Source organism: Ambystoma mexicanum, chromosome 5q (assembly GCF_040938575.1).
Source record: "Ambystoma mexicanum isolate Mex_15411 chromosome 5q, UKY_AmexF1_1, whole genome shotgun sequence".
Lineage (NCBI taxonomy): Eukaryota > Metazoa > Chordata > Amphibia > Caudata > Ambystomatidae > Ambystoma > Ambystoma mexicanum.
Genome location: NC_090933.1, coordinates 1,086,661,564 through 1,086,678,291, shown reverse-complemented (window position 1 = coordinate 1,086,678,291; position 16,728 = coordinate 1,086,661,564). Strand labels below are relative to the sequence as shown.

General features: G+C 46.2%; 2 protein-coding genes across 14 annotated transcripts in view; one reads left to right on the top strand and one right to left on the bottom strand.

Moving 5' to 3' along the window:
• The window catches only part of MTSS1 (MTSS I-BAR domain containing 1), a 1,344,348-nt gene that overhangs the window by 1,182,185 nt on the left and 145,435 nt on the right, over positions 1–16,728 (top strand). For 12 of the 13 annotated variants that reach the window (XM_069621598.1, XM_069621600.1, XM_069621597.1 and 9 more), the window contains one exon: positions 12,735–12,945. In XM_069621598.1, coding sequence (XP_069477699.1) covers positions 12,735–12,945 — 211 coding nt within the window. The remainder of the gene's footprint in view (positions 1–12,734; positions 12,946–16,728) is intronic. The other variant, XM_069621599.1, reaches the window with a different exon arrangement.
• MAP10 (microtubule associated protein 10) lies at positions 3,540–9,346 on the bottom strand. Its single transcript, XM_069621596.1, has 2 exons — positions 6,605–9,346; positions 3,540–5,734 (listed from the first exon to the last, which is right to left on the bottom strand). The coding sequence occupies exon 1, from the start codon at positions 9,256–9,258 to the stop codon at positions 6,625–6,627; it is 2,634 nt and encodes an 877-aa protein (XP_069477697.1). The 5' UTR covers positions 9,259–9,346; the 3' UTR covers positions 3,540–5,734; positions 6,605–6,624.

Genomic DNA, 16,728 nt, shown 5'->3' with positions numbered 1-16,728 from the left:
TCGACATCTGCAGGGCTGCTACGTGAAGATCCACCCACACCTTCACAAGATTCTATTGCGTCGACAGGGATTCCAGGGAGGAGTCCAGAGTCAGCCAAGCAGCGCTACGCAACCTGGTTGCTTGGGGTATGTTCCAAGTGTAATTGCTTATGTTGAGCCTTGCCACCTCCCGTGGTTGTGTAATGTTGTACTGCTATGTATTTGTTATTCCTGAGCATGTGAATCCATGCCAGACCCCGTGCTGGAGAAGGAACAAGTTACTTACCTCTAACTAGTGTTCTCCAGCATGGGTCTGGCATGGATTTACATGCAAACCCTCCCTTCTGACTCCTCTGCAGCTTTTCTGGGTTATACTGCTACTTTACGTGCTTACCAAATCTGAAGATAGCTGCCAGAGGAGGGGCTTACGGCGAGGACTATCATTGGATGGGGGCAGTATGACCTAGAGGACAGTGATTTGTTTAAAGGGGAAATGCAGTTTGTAAGTGGAACTGTTTTTCTTTTACCAAGGATTTCCAGCCTGACTGGGAATATTCATGAATATGTGAATCCATGCTGGAGAACAATAGTTAGTTAATTGCCTTGTTCCTTGCATGTTGAATGTGGTGGCACACGCCAACCTATCCATCATAAGGCTTTGTGCGACAACAAGCTTTCTCAAGCCTGACATTGTACCCTCTTACACAATTCCCACAACAACCTACGAGGATACCCCCATTCTCTAAGCAATCTGCAAAATGGTATCTGCTTCTTTCCTAGCACCTGCCATTGTGGTACAATTCTGTCTTGCTCATAGGAACTGTTCATATGGAATATTATTGCGCACGACTTATTGGTGGAAACTACTGAAATATAATATTGTGTTCCTATCTGTGTCTTTGCGGTATAAACTGACAGCCAATGTTCCATCGCATTCCTTGATTTACAGATCCAAAAATGCTACCTGGAGCACTTTGATTCAGAGAACACCTTAAATTGGTATTCAGTCCATTAATCCAGGTCAAACATGTGCTAAGGCGGCCCTTACTCGAATCCCAAATAAACATGCCATCAATTTAGCATTTAAACTTGTTCAGTGCTGGGAGAAATTGGTTGTAGTAAAAATATACCATTCTTCGAGCTTGGCCATGTATACGTTCGCAAATTTTGGAGCGAATGCAGCTCCCATGGCCGTTCCCTTAATTTGCATATAGAAATCATGTTTAAACCGAAAGAAATGTTCCATCTGCCCCAAAAATATAAGTACCTTAGTTGTAGATACTTTTTTTTGTAACTGGATTATATGATATTTTATTTGTATCTCGCCCATACACAAGTGTTTCAGAACACCACGAGGCAAGAGAGGGGATCAAGGGAGGGCAAAACAATGATCTTAGTAGGCCCAGTGACATTGAGAATGTGCAAGTGCAGGGAAGGGGGGAAAGTGCCAGGGGTAGAGGAAGAGTGGAAAGTGCTGAACACATGGTAAAAACGACAGGTAGTGTGGCCAGCAGGTGGCTAGTGCAAGAATAAGACACATACAACGGGTGTCTAATAAGTACAGGAAGGGTACTGTAGGGTTGCAGATACAGACCCAAGTGCAAGGGTTGCCACAAGACAGTGCGGCTAGGGATCTGGGCCCAAAATCAGAGGGTAACCAGGTGCCCAAGCAGACGGGGATCAGCAGGGGAGAGGAAGAGCGAAGGCAGAAGCAAAGAAGGTCTTCACGTGCTACTAGACCCAAAGATGATTCTCCAAGTTTCAGAGAGGCTGTTCCAGAGGGAGGCCCCAGCCAAGGAAAGAGATCTACCCCCAACCTGTTGCTTGGAGAAGCAACTGACCCTGAGGAAGTTGGAGGAGTGAAGAGCTCGAGTAGGAAGGTATTTCTGAAGGGAGAGTTGGAGGTATTGCGGACCCAGGCCCGTGAAGGCCTTGTGGGCAATGCAATGGGTCTTAAACTTAATCCTTGCAGCCACGGTGAGCCAATGAAGAGATTTCAGGGCTGGAGATATACGATCCCTGGGTTTGAGTCCAAGGACAAGTCTCACAATCCTGTTCTGGATGAGCTGCAGAGGGCAGAGTAGTTTCTTTCAGATCTAGAAAGAGGCTGTTGCGATAGTCCAGTCTAGAGAGAACCAGAGCTTCTGGGGGGGAAGGAGAGGAAAGGAAGAATACCTCTGAGGAGGTGCAGTTGGTAGATTGACTTTTTAGAGATGTCAGAGGTGTGCGGAGAAAAGGAAAGCGTGGAGTCAAAGATGACCCCAAGGTTCTTAGCCTCACAGGTGGGAGCAGGGAGAGGGCCAAGGGAGGCCGGCCAGAGAGTGCCAGGAATGGATGGTGCAGGTGTGCCGATGAGGAGTATCTTGGTCTTACTGGCAATAAGGCAGAGGTTGCTGGTGGCGCACCCTTCCTGGATTGCAGAAAGTCGGAGATGAGAGAGGGAGAAGTGGTGTCAGAGGGGAGCCTGAAAATGTGTTGGGTGTCATCCACATACCACTGAAAATTGGAGCAGAGAGCAGCAATGCGGTGGGCGAGGGGTGCCAGGTATTGGTTGAAAAGCCATGGAGAGAGGTTAGACCCCTGGGGGACACCACAGGTAGAGAGTGAGATGGCGAGGAAGGACCCAAGTTGGACCTGGCAGGGTCGGTTGGAGAGGAAGGTCAACCAGGCCAGAGCCTGGTCAGTGACACCCAGGTTATCACGGAGGCGATTGAGCAGAATGACATGGTTGACTGTGTCAAAGGCAGAAGAGAGATAAAGTAGGATGAGGGCTGGTGGGATATTAGAATCAAGGTTGGAGAGCAGGTCTTAACGGATGTTCTGGAGAGCAGTGTCTGTGCTTCTGGCTGCTCTAAAGGCAGACTGATGGTCATGGAGACAACCAACCGAATCGGTGGGAAGATTAAGCTGGGGATGGTCCGCTTTTCTAGGAGTTTGTCCAGGAAAGGAGTGATGGAGATCGGGCAATAGTTAGCCGGGCAGGAGGGGTCGGCTGTGGGTTTCTTGAGAAGAGGGTGCACAAGAGTGCTTGAGAGGCGAGAGGAAGGCTCCAGAGGTGAAGGTGTGGTTGCCGAAGTCGGCCTGACTAGGAGCTAGGGTATCAATGTGGTCCTTGATGGTTTTGGACAAACCGGGAAGAACCTGTTTTGATAAGACTTGCATAGATCAGACTTGTCTGGAAATCTTGTCTGGGGTGAACAGAGGAAAAGATGAGAAAGAGGGAGGGGAGGTGGCTGGAGGGGTGCCAGAGGTAGCAGAGAGAGAAGAGGGGAGGAGAGGACGAGAGAGTGGACAGGATGTCCTGGGTTTTAGAGATTAAATGAGAGGCCAGGGCCGAGCAACGGGCCTGGGAGGGTACCATAGAGGTAGAGACTGCAGCATGATTGGCCAGCTTGTTTCAGATTTTATGGACGTGGCTTGGATGTGGGCTCTCTTCGTAATGCGGTTAAAGAGCCGGTATTGCCTTGCAGGCGGCCAGCAAGTTTGTCAGAGGATGCACAAGAAGCACACCATTTCCTCTCAGCCACCCTCAACTTGCGTTTAAGGGTAACTAGGTTGGAGTCGTACCAAGAGTTGCACTTGGCTTTGGGCTTCAAGCGGATCTTCATGACAGGGGCAAGAACATGGAGAGTATCAGAGATAGCGGAGTGGAGCTTGGAAGTGGCGCGAGAAGTCTCAACTGACAAGCGCTTCATGGGCCGGATGACCGAGAAGGTAGGTGGAAGTGCTGGAGTAGGCTCGGCGTGCGGGGCAGGGAGGGAGAGATGGGAGGAAAGGAGAAAGTGATCGCTCCAAGAGAAAGTAATGGTGAGGGGGAGGTCAGCGGGGATGAGAACATCCAGAGTGTGCCCTGCAGAATGAGTTGGGCCAGAGGGAAGAATGGAGAGAGAGAGAGAGAGAATGAAAGAGTAGAGAGAGGACAGGAAGCATCCAGGTGGATACTGAGGTCTCCAAGGAGAAAGTGAGGAGAGGTCAGCCCACTAAGAGAGGAAAGAGGTAGTCCGTCCAGGTGGCTGATAGATTGTAGCAATGGTGGCAGGGAGAGAGAGAAAGCCTACAGACAAGGCATTAAAAGGAGGAGTAGGCCTGCATAGGAATCGGAGGCAGGAATCCACTCAGGGAAAATCAAGGCTACACTGGGTCGATTGGATCTGGGCGCGGAGAGGATCTTGCAGCCATCAGGGAGGATAGTGTCAAAGCTCGTGACAGAGCTGTCTCTGAACCATGTCTCGGTGAGACTGAGGATGTCTAGTTCTTCCAGGAGGTGGCAGATGCCAGAGGAGTGTTTGTCAGCTGAGCGAGAGTGGCAATATGGAGAATATGGCTAGCCTTGAAAGAGTTGTAGAAGGAACCCGACAGGGTGGGGGGCAGAGAAGGAAGGAGGAGAGGGCGAGGTAGCCAAGAGGAGGCAGAGGTGGGAGGCAAGGAAGCCAGAGCGGAGAGAGAGGGCAAAACAGGAGAAGGAAAGTAGTTGATGAGGCGGGGGAAGAGTCTATCAAAGAGAAGGTTGGCCTGAGGGCCTTGGACCAGGACTGTGCCCTTCAGGTAGACATTAATGATTACCTTGGAGTGGAAGGGGTCCAGGAGGGCCTCCCACTGGGTGCTCCCATTAATAGCAGAAGAGGAGAAAGGACCGAGCACAGAGACCATATGAGGAGTTCAAAGATTAGGCGAAGGAACAACAGAGAATGCCGGTGAGGGTCTGTCTATTTGATGCAGTGGTGTAGGTGTCGGCGATAGGGAGACCATGGTTTGAGACCAAGATATCCTTTTTGAACTTCTTCCTGACAGACTTAGTGAGAAGGGAAGGATAGTCAATGGAGAAACAGAAGATCGGAGAAACTGAGTCCCATGGATGATGTGGAGGAGGGTGAAGGGGGGGGAGAGGAGAGGTGGAGCAAGACAGGAACAGCAGGACAAAGAAGTACAATACAGTCAAAATCGAGAAAAGAAAGCACACAGTACAGCCACAAGGGCACGGCAAAATTCGAATTGGCAGCAAGGCGAAATAAGGTACAGCAAAATTCGAATTGGCAGGTAGGTGAAATACAGTACAGCATCAGGCAGAAACAGTGAGAGTCCGGGTGGGGATGGTGAAATTGAGAAAGTCAGGGGGAGGAGTAATTTGGGCAGAAGCAACTAACCAGCATAGGCGTACAGTAGTTGGGCTCCACAGTGTAATGTAAGAGCGCCAGTCCCATTGAGCTGGTGAGGGGGTGTAGGCTGACCTCCCAGAACGACCATGCAGCGGACAGGGGCCTTTGATGTGGGCCTGTGAGAGGGGGCCAGCTAGAGACTGCCGGTCACCCGATTGGCATAAAGTGTGGTGGTGCACGCATTCAGGGTGAAGAGGGGAAATGAGGAGGGTCTCAGAGAAGGCCTTCTGCTAGCTCCAGAAGGCGGCGTCCATCTTTAAAAATGCTGCGTGGTCTGCACACCATAAAAACAGACGGGGAGCCCTTCACTGCTATAAATGCACACTCCCACTGTGCAAATTTGATGAAAAAGCAGGTGGAGCTCCGTGCACAATTAAAACGCGGCATGAAAGCGCTTCACTTCAGAAATCATTCATTCAATTTTCCGATTTTCGTTTTTTCATTCCAGTCTTTCAGTATTTGCAGACAAGTCACAAGAAATAAAAGTAGTTAGCAACTGATGGGGTAGCATGCATAGCAGTAGGATTGTTGCATGGCGGCAGCAGGAACTCAGCTGCAGCATGCGGCTTCCTGGTTAGCAGGATTGACTCCTCGTCGCTCTGTGGAAAAAGCGCAAACTTGTAAAATTCTCAAACTTGAAATCATTTATGCAGCACTTAATTGATCCCTCTTAAAGTATGGGAACAAATAAGTTATCTGTCTTTCAAGAAGATAAACTGCAAACTATACACTCAAAACCATGGGAATATGAGAGCATTCTAGAAAGAGCTGTGGGATTTCCATTTTTAAATATAAATGAAAAACTGTTGCTTTTGTCTGTATTCATAAATTAACGGCGGGGGTCGAAATTAAGATTGGATAAGCAGGCGGTAGAAGCAGCTCCTGCGTATCCACTACTAACCAGCATCTAGTACACATAGTTCAAATCTAACTTCCACATAAGATGCAAACCTATAATTGTATCCATTATTTATGGCCCCTTATGCTTTCAATGCCATATATTTGTGCCTTAATGTTTGTTTGTAGATTGTCCGAAACACACACATGCGTGTTTGGTCAGCCTCCGTTTGCCTAGGGAGCCAAAAGTAGCTCCTCGTAGCTGTTGTGGTGCAGCTAACCAGGCTCTAGTAGGCTATAAGGAGGAGCTAAATTGCTACCAAAGCCCCTCAATTTCGAAGTCGGAATGGAGAAAATTGACAGGTATGGGTAAGCAAAAGTGGCGCTGCTGACAGGTCTGACCATTTAGTGAAAGGCGGTGATAGATAGGACGCAGCACTATCTCCAATGTGTAGTCTGAGTTTTCTAATCTCAAGCTGGTGTAACTGATCATATATCCGTTTATAGAAAAAAGACACAATATAAGCAGAAAAAAAAACATTTGAGACATAATTGTTTTGTTTAAAGAATGAACGTAGAAAAATACAAATAGGTGTAAAAAAGAAATTCTGTGATGTTTGCAAAATAAATACCATAATTCCTGGAGTCTTAACTATAGCGTGTATCCGGGAAGTTTATTTATTAGCAGTTCTGTCATGGGTCTGTACTGCTTAGAAATATCTGATGTTCCAGCTTCTTGGTCCAGTTCTTCTTTCTGAGAGGGTTCCGAGTGTGCACTGTCCATTGCATCGAGATCTGGAACGGTAGATGGCATGTACGAGCTCACCTGAGAGGTCCTGACTGACTGACTTGTTTCCAAAAAATGGTGTCCATTTTCAGTGTTCCGATTGTCTCCTGTGCCGAATGTGTTTTTCTGTAAATGTGTGATATTGCCCAAAATGCTGTTGCCTTTGACCCGTGTGTCCTGGGGTCTCTGCTGATGAGCCAATGACGTTTCTGGTGGTAAACTAAAGTCTGAATTGGTCACTTCCATAGCTGTAACTAATCCATGGGACTTCACTAGATCAACAGCCCTTTTATATGACTGAACAGGCGACACCTTTGAAATCACAGGAATGGGAGCTGCAGTGTTACTGGTTTTTAAACTTAACCCAGGTTTCGTGGAACTGCAGGAGTCAGAATCGTGGTCCGAATACTGTGGCTTTGGGGTATCTAGTACCAGTTCTGGGCTACTATCCAGGGCTTCCGAGTGTCTAGCTGTATGATCTGGGCTGGTGAAATCATCAGAATAGCCTGTATATTCCAAGCTGTCAATAAAATCTTCTGAATCCTTCCATTCTGCGCTGTTCCTTGAACCATGCTGTGGATCACCTGCATTGAAACTTTTGTAGTCTTCATTTTTGTTCTGTAAAACTCCCTCATCCTGAACAATGTCAACCTCTTGTACCAATGGTCTTGGCAGGGGAACGGAGTATATAGTGTCCTTGGAGCCATGAGAATTAAATCTGTGATCTGTTTTAAAAATATCAGATCTTCCATTGATTTCATTGTGATCTTTCAAAATGTGCTCCACTTTGCACATGTTCTGAGAATAGGGCTGGTTTCCGTCTTTCATGTTGCCGTCATGATCATCAACCCTGTTGCTTTGGATTAAAGTTTCTATATTTTCGTCGAAGGATGTGCTGCAAGCGCCTCTCCTACTCCGTCTGGCGTGAGATCGGCGGCGCTGCTGTGGGCTCCTGGGTGATTTGGACAGGATTCCTCTGCTTTGCGGCTTACCTTTTTTCTCTTTTTGAGCTTCCACTTGCTGCTTCCGGAGCTTCTCTCTGCGCTCATGTAGGATCAGCATATCTGGGTTGCTTTGCTGAAGACGCAGCCGGAGAGTGTTTGTCAGCCCATACAGTAACTTTTTCTTAGGATGCCCTAGGGTTGGCAGTACATTTCGTTTCTCTTGTGCTGCCCCTCTTGTGGGGGCTTTAGAACGTAAAGGTTTTGATGGGGAAGATGGGGGCGTCACTGGTGCCACAGGTATATCTGATATATTCGTCTTTGGCAGTTTGGGACTGGGTGACCTCATTCCGCTTCTGTCCTGGAGAGTTGGGGCCACAGCAGAATCCTGATCCGTTGGTCGGTACAGCCAGGCCAGTTGGGGGTGGACACATTGGTGCTGATTCTGCAGGCCAGCTGAATCAGGGTTCAGAAGGGATAACTCCAGTAGAAGGGCACTCAGCAAAGGCAGTTGCCGGAGATTGCCTGCCACACCAGGAGCCCTCTGTGCTGGGTCCTCTTTTTCTGGTTCAGCCGTAGGGTGTTCCCTTACCACTTTTACCAGATCTCTCTCCTTGGAGAACAACTCGTTTTGAGGCATAGAGTGTTGAAGCTCTTCCCATCGTGGTCTGGGAGCAGAGGGAGCCACCCTGTGTTCGTGACTATAGTACATTGGAGGTGGGCAGAATATATTGGCTTCTATCTCCAGCTCCTCTCTGTCCAGAGCTGCGGGACTTCCACCCTTCTCCTCTGTCTGAGTTGATACCAAAGATGTGTGTCTGGCCCGAGGAGCCTCTGTGGAGGGCCCGGGATCACTATCGTTGTTTGTCGCGGGGCTGGTCTGCAGGCCAACGCTGACCACTGGCGCTCGCACCACTGGCATCTCGACATCCGTCTGTTTCTCACGGGCAGACTGTGGCTCTTGGTGTGATGTTTGCGCCCCTGCACTCCCGGGTTCTGCTAGTTGGATTAACCCCCTTGACATGTCCTGCGGCTGGGTAGGGGCGATGTGGCGTAGAAGACCGCCTCCCAATCTTACCAGGCGGAATCCTATGGAAATTTCACCCACTAGGCCGCCAAGGAGGTCGTGCACAGCGTGCACCCCGCGGTGCGTGCTGGCGCCGGGTGAGATCAACTCCTGCGGTTCCCCCAGGAGGTCCCGGGCAGCAGCAGCGAGCGAAAGCGGGCAGCTTCCTAGCAAGCGGGGCAGAGCCTCGGCTGTTGATTCGCCGCGCAGGTCCAGCAGCATGGCGTACAGCGGGCAGCGGCTGAGGTGCCCAAGCAGAGCATGAGGACCCTTGCGGAACAGACATGACTTGCCCCGACCAAAGCGGAAGAAGAGGCCAGATGAAGGGAGGTCTCCTTCCTTTGCGGTCGGCGGGTATATCAGCAGCGTAGGGAAGTCCAGCAGTCGGAAGGCCATGGCTGGCATAGGCGGCTCGGCCAGCTCGAGTAGTGGCTCCAAGCGCACCCAATCCACTAGCAGCTCCAGCGAGAACAGGCATTCTGAGGCAGACATGGAGGGCGGGCGGTCACTGCTTGCCCAGAGTCCAGACTCAAAGCGACGCTCGGAAGGAACCCAAGGCAACGGGCACGCACTGCGTGCAGGGGAGTTATGCTAGAAGTGACGCTGGGACAACGGATGACGCGCTGCACCCGCGCAGTGTCTTTCGGGAAATGTAGTGCTGGGACGGTACTCTTCGAGAGTCCATTGTATTTGAAGGACGGGTGTCAAATTCCAACAGAAATGGGTTACAATAACACCATTGTGGTGGTCCTTTTTTGAAACTACATACAGAAAACTAATTAAACAGCTTACAAAGATACAGTACTGCAATTGAACTGGCGTTGAACAGATGGCGTGGACTAGCCAAAGGAGTATACAAACATTAAACATTATGAAAACTGCGTATTACCTCAAAGAAGTAAATGTAATGATGTGTACTAATTACAATTTAACCTTTTATGATTATGCATACTTGCCAATAATTTCTTTTTAATGTAATTATGTAAATGAGTGTATGTCTGTAATCTTTTGCAACAATTGTAACCTTTTCCATGTAAGCAAGCGCACAGATGCCTTGGGTCTGGGCTTGGTGCGCTATACAAGCAACAGAAATGGATGATAAATAACCCTACAGATTTAGGCATAGGCTACTAATTTATATGCAGTCCTACCGCCTACAGATTTGGGTGACGGATCCTACTGATTTTTACAGTGGCAGGTAATTTATGTGACTCTAAGGCAGGCTGCAGGACAAAGCATGCAACACATTAGTCTGTCTGTACAGTGGGATGATAGGTGATTACTTTCATTGGGCTCAGACCAATCCACTGACCTGACAGCTACGTGACTCTGTCCTGCACTCTTGCCAGTACAATCCTTAGGTGAACCACCAGTGAAGGCAAACGGCAGAGCTTAACACCATCACACAGCATCTGCCTATCGGACAGAGAGGGGGTATCAGTCTCCATGTCATTCAGTGTTCAACCTGCACTGCGTGGTTACCTTCTGTGTAATTGGATCTGGTGTTAACTCGCCATTCAGAATGATACATTTTTACCATTTGAACATCTTTCCAAGTTGTGCTGTTTGATGGGTTGTGTATTTCAGAATGCTTGAATGGTGCCAACAATGTATGTTTTGTATTTTCCTGTGATGTCATTGTTATTCTAATTATTTTTGAAACTTGAAAAATCCTATATCTTTTTGGTCACAGAATGTTGGCAAGTATGAATTGTTACATAATTAACTTTTGCCAATGCAGAAAATCAAATATGAAACGTGTTCTATTGTCTTTTTTATTGTATGGCAATGTTATTGTTTTTCGAGTGATGAAAATGAATAAGTGGAGTGTGCGCAGTGTAATGTCTTGGAAATACTGTTACATGCTGTTTTAAACGAATTCAGCGATGTCTGTGCACCCTCCTCGCCCTACCCGGTTTCCTTTGGGTAAAGCAGTTGCTGAGCATGCCTTCCCGCGGTGCTGCTCATGGGCATCGGTTGCTATAGCATGATGGTTTTGCCCATGTAGCACTCCGCTGTTTCTGCCTTATTCCCTCCCTTGCGCTATTAGAAATAGCGGATCCTGAGGTCACGCACGAGTCAGCCCAACAGCAGTGTTCCTATGTTTGTATTCTGTGTTCCATGTGCGGTGTTTCTGTCACAGTGCATTTGCCCTAACAACTCTGCGCACGCACGAGGAGGCGAGGCTAGCTCAGGGGCAACTGCTCGCCTTCGAAGCAAGACGACACGGAGCAACACAGGTTCGAACCTCAGGTTATTAAACGCGTTATAAATAACCCATCATATCATATATGAAAATCTAGTGTTCCTAGAGCTTTGCACCATTCTACTCAACTCGTGAGTCTGCACGGCACTTTGCCCACCTCCAGCCATGAAGGCAAGATAGCGGTGTCTGAGTGAAGATGAGGGCCGCAGCTGGATCGGGTAGTCAGTTTCGATTGAAAGGGCGATGCATTTTAGAAGGGTTGACAACGCAACTCAACACGTAGTATGTTAATAGCATGGCCCTCTTCCATGCAGGGTTGGACAGGCCTATGTGGAACTCTGGAAATTTCCCGTTAGGCCGCTGCACACTGGGCCTCTTGCGTGTCGTATTGTCTAAATATTCCCATACATTTCCTTGCATTATACCACATATGAAGATGCACGCGCTGATCCATGTAATGGCACTGTAGTCACACGTTCGATTATTAGAAAATGTTGCTTTAGTTCTGATCGTGTTGCCACGCTTCCTCCCAGGGCTAAATCTAGAATTCCAAATGTTTTAGGCAATTAGAATTCTAGCGGAGCTCCTTCCCGTGGCACTGCCTGCTAGTAATACCGACCCACGCCTATCCAGGGAGCTGTGTGTGGAAGCAGGGAGGCATGCTCCTATGTTTCCTGATATTTCCTATTTTTTTTGCGGGGAGTAGTTGCACGTTTTTAAAGAGTAAACATTGATGATATGCCACGAATCGGTGGAACGGAATCAAGCCATTCCGAGATAGGAGGTGCGCATTCATGGTGCGCATAGCCTTGGCTAATTACTGTTTCCACCTTCTAAAAATATTACCAAACGCAAGTGGTTGTAAGAAACGCCATTTGTTTTAGCCACCAAAGTAAGTGGGTTACCATATACTTCTCTAATAATTTACTGTAAGACATGACTTTCTTTATTGCCTCATGAGGAACACAACAGGGGGTGCCCCGAAGTTCCTGTGGATGCCCACCATTGTGAACCCACGCACATACCCTCCACCCTGCCTTGTGAAATGATCATAGCCACAGATAAGAGCAGGCAGTACATTGCCCGTCCCTCTTGTGCTATTTCCGAGAACCTCAGGGTAGCGATGGCCACTACATGCATAGTGGGTGGGATTCATTTTAGATCCGTGACCTGCAGAACATTACCACTTCCCTTTTCCCTAAAGTTGGAGGGGCCCTGGTGTAAGAGCGCACACAGATGGTGTTCGACTTGTCCAGTTTCTTTGCTTCCTATATAGACAGGAAGCTCACGCGGAAAAGTGGAAAGGAACTGTTTGTCCATGGCACAGGCAACGACTTGTCTAAATACTGAACGCCTTCCACACCAAACACTGCCTTTTATAAAACCGCTGCTTCCTGCAGGTTGAAACATTGAGTTGGGGCAAATTATCTGTAGCTGGGCTTCCCAAAACCACATTTCCTTTCTCGTCTCACACCATTGCACACAGGGGGCTCCATGCAGTCGATTGGACACTGGGGATCTAAAGACCAAGATTTCCCTGTCGTTGTGCTTGGTAATTTAATAAATGGCCTTATTTCTAGGCAAAAGGATACTGCACCTTTTTGGTATGTTTATTTTGACGCAAGCTCCTTTTTGTCTCACGCCACCACCCTGCCTGAGTGTTAATGGTTCTGCATTTGGTCTTCTCCCCTTCCTGCACTCACCCTCACCTCTCGTCTTCTCCTTCACCATTTTCTCTCCCCTTTCCCTTCGTCTCTAACAGCAGTCTGAACAGCGTTAACAGTAGTGATTCCAGATCCAGTGGTTCGCACTCTCATTCACCCACTTCACACTATCGCTATCGCAGCTCCAACCTACCTCAGCAGCCCCCCATGCGACTCTCCAGCGTGTCCTCCCATGATTCGGGGTTCATGTCCCAGGATGCCTTCCAGTCCAAGTCACCGTCCCCCATGCCGCCCGAAGCCGCCACTCAGGTGAGTCAAGTGTTTTGTGTTTATTTTTGAATTATTCTGCGGTTGTAAGATGGTGAGGATCACTGGGCATGTGTAGTGCCATTTAGCAAGGGACGAATGAGCAGCTGATAGGAGCAGGAGATGTCAGTGCATATATCGCTATTTCCAGGCACTTCTTAACTTGGCACTATATCCCTCACCTGGTTGTGCTCACACTGTTTAACTCCTCATTTTACTTTAAAATCTGGATTTCTTTGTCGTACATTAGGGAAAGTGAAATCTACTTTTCAGCCCAACACCATCCACCTGAAGCTGATAAGTTTCTTCTATTACTGACGCTCGCTTTTACACCCACCCATGAATATGTGCATTTAACATGAAGACATAGATCGAAGTGGTATGTACACGCATGCCGCACAAGGGGACGGTGTATTTTGGCATTACCCATACATTTAGCTGCAATATGTTTTTCTTCACAACACCCTTTCCCCCCATGCTTCTCTTGCTCCTGGGATACTGTGTGCTGGTGGTGGTGGTGGTGGTGGTGGTAGTAGTAGTCCAGATCATTCTTTTTTTTTAAACGCCATGTTTCATTACTAACATCACACTGTTTATTTAGATCAATTGCTGAAAAGAACACCACCATTATTACCGACATACAATCTCTGCTTTACTACCTGCCCTGCTTGTTTGGGTTTTAACTGACTAAAACGAGCTCTGCTTTGCCTTGAGTGCCTGACGGGTTTCTAACTCAGCCCAACTTGTAGTGAGTAGCTTTTATATTGAAGGATGTTTTTTTTAAAGATGTTGTGTACAATAAGGTCAGGAATTTGGCATACGTATACATCATGGACCAGTATATGCTGGCAAGCCAGAATATAGTACACATCCTTGTAAAATTGGGCAAACGTTGCATTTTCTTGCTCAAGTAGCTCAGCGTTTTTGGGAAGGACCCATTCCTATATAAACTGTATCCATCTAATCTTTCCACTGTAGATGTTCATGTCCTAAGCAAAGCATCCAAAAACGTTTCAGATTTTTTAAACCTATTCTCTCATACAATGGAGTATGGAATTGTTTCAGACCGCGGAGGGCAGTAGTTCATTTTCGTTTCTTTACGTTATCTAGTGACAGTGTAGCCCCAAGAAAGTGCTGACTAGAGCACCATCATTTATAAAGTGGAGATCTATAGAGAAAGTAAACTGCGCTGCCCCAAATTATTATTTATCTGAACGTTTTATTTTACAGTCCAATTATACTAATTGTGCATTTAACAAGTAGTACTGTACAATTGGTACATACTCACAAATTAGATTTTAATTGAGTTTGCTGTTCACAGCTGACACGTGTTTCGACCCTTGTTCTTTCTCAAGGCTGGTGGTTCTGTTATTATTAGTGTCCAGTTAACCAACATATTTACACAATTAAATTACCATACATAAAGTATATGAATGCACACCAGAGTCAAAGTTGGGAGACAGACAAAAAAGGGACAGACAAAAACATAGGAAAATAATGAAATTTGCATAGTCAAGAAATAAAGCGTTACATATTGATTAACTCTCTTGTACAACAATCTTGCATACATCATGACCCTGTCTAATGACACCAATTGTAATAATACATTCTATATAGGCTATGATGTAAATAAGTGTAAGCACCCAGAATCCTTCTGTATCATATTTAAAGAAATCTACTGGACATTTAGTAAAAATAGACACTTATTGCACCCGTGCATTGTGCAATTGTATCCCTTATGTCAGTGTTAGTATCTGTTATATTTGTGTACATATATGCAAGTGCATATATACACGCACGTTATATCTAACAGTGATAAACTGGGACACTGTTCTATATGTTACTAAATGGCATTGTGGTATTCCAAGTGGATGGCCTAATATTATCGGAGGTGAAAATAGTAAAAATAAACTCACCATTTGGTGTAGTTTAGGTAAAACTGTAAGTCTAAGTAGAATATCTGATATTAGTCCTATGATAATCTCTGACCTTTATCAGTCCATGGGCTAGTTTGGTACACGATTATGACTTACCCAATGTTTCATTGGCGATAAGACTGTAACTGGATATGTGTAGATTAACTGTTTGTCAAAATGTCTCCTTAGTAGCTGTGAAGAATATCAACAAAGTGTGTCAATTTGAAGGTTCTGTTCAGTTATTATACCACACTTTCATCCATTGATGGCATGTAATTCTGATAAAACTTACCTCTAAGTGGCTTGTGTGCATTGACTAATGCTAGTTTTGCCTTAACCAGGCTTCTTCTTGAGTAGAGGTTTACATTACTGCAAAGGGCAAGAACACTGTATTCATATAAATGCTTGGGACTGAGCTTGCTTTCCCCTTTTTATAAAATCGTTCTCCTGTATCATAATTCCTCTATATATACCAATAGCTCTTGTAAATGCTACATATAGCTGCCAATGAAGTCTATTTTATATTATTAACTTTGCCTATGGCCAATTGCAGGTTTTAGAAACATTGTTGAGCTGACTCCCTTGAGTCACGTAAATAGTAAGCATTAGCTATACATACAAATGTCCAGTAATTTGTTAATGATGATATCCTTACCTTAATTGGAAGAAGGATGTCCTGTTAAGATTCAGCCTCTGGCAACCCACGTGTCTAATGCACGCAGGCACCGTTTTGATTCGTGATTAAAAGCACTAAATGTGCGACGTATCTTTTTCCTGGTTAACCCTCTAAAATTATTTTTCCTAAAAATGACTGATTACAAATGTGTATTAAGTAGAAACTTTCACATACCACTTATTTTATTAGTACCATTTTAACTTCCAATCATCTAGGTAACCTAGTCCCAATTTACGTTGAGATGTACTGGGCAAGAAGGAATCTTGATTTGCAGCCCAAGATTGGGAAAGCACTGTCTGGTGATTAACCATCCACCAGCTCCACCCACCAGCTCATTCCTATTTCTAAAAGCCCATTAAGGCCCTCCAAGAGGCACCAGAGCACAGAACATTGAGAATGAGCTGTAAACGTTTTAGCCAGTTATACAGAAGATGGTATAGATGTATACACCTTTGAGATTTACAATTTAGATGCAATGAAGATGATCTGTGACAAATGAATGCAAGTAGTTTGCATTCCTCGCCGTTTGATGATTTATGCACACTCATGCAAGAGATCAACAGTCTGTCTCCATTGTACAAGACAAGTGTGAGCATGTGCAGTCCAGTTTTAAGACCCTGGTTTAACCTGTGCAAGCTCAACACTTCCCATTCGGTTGTTATAAGCCTGAAAATTCGGCACACAAGAAGAAATGACTCCTTTTTCATTTCTCAGGTTCAATCCCTTGTGCACATGTATGTACGTGTGCATGCTTTTGCCAGTGACTCTCACTAAGGCAAGTACCTAATTCAGATGTGTTCTTTAAGATTTGTGACACAGAAGCAACGTGTTTCAGCTGGAAAGCAAAACCACCCATTTGATTAATGTGTTGTTGCCTTTAGACCAGTCTGCCTGTAGGAAACCAGTAAGGTAATGCTGGAATGGATCAGATTAGGTTGCACTGCCGTGTTGTCTGGCACAGGTACTTGGCGTAAATGCCATATCATAGGGCAGGCAGTATGATGGGAGACCAGTTATTCACTCGCTCTTCGTGATCATGGTCAGAGAAACAAAAGCAGCACCAATACAAATAAAGCTTGAAACAGTAAATGTGTTCAACAAGGACAGATGTGTTGCACAGTTTAATAAAACGTATTCTGAAAAGTCTTAGCCGTGCACGTTTCTTAGGTTAAATTAACTTTGCCAATTAGGCAG

Excerpts from the sequence above, each read along its gene's own strand:
- MAP10 (XM_069621596.1), bottom strand. The coding sequence starts at position 9,258 with ATGTCTGCCTCAGAATGCCTGTTCTCGCTGGAGCTGCTAGTGGATTGG.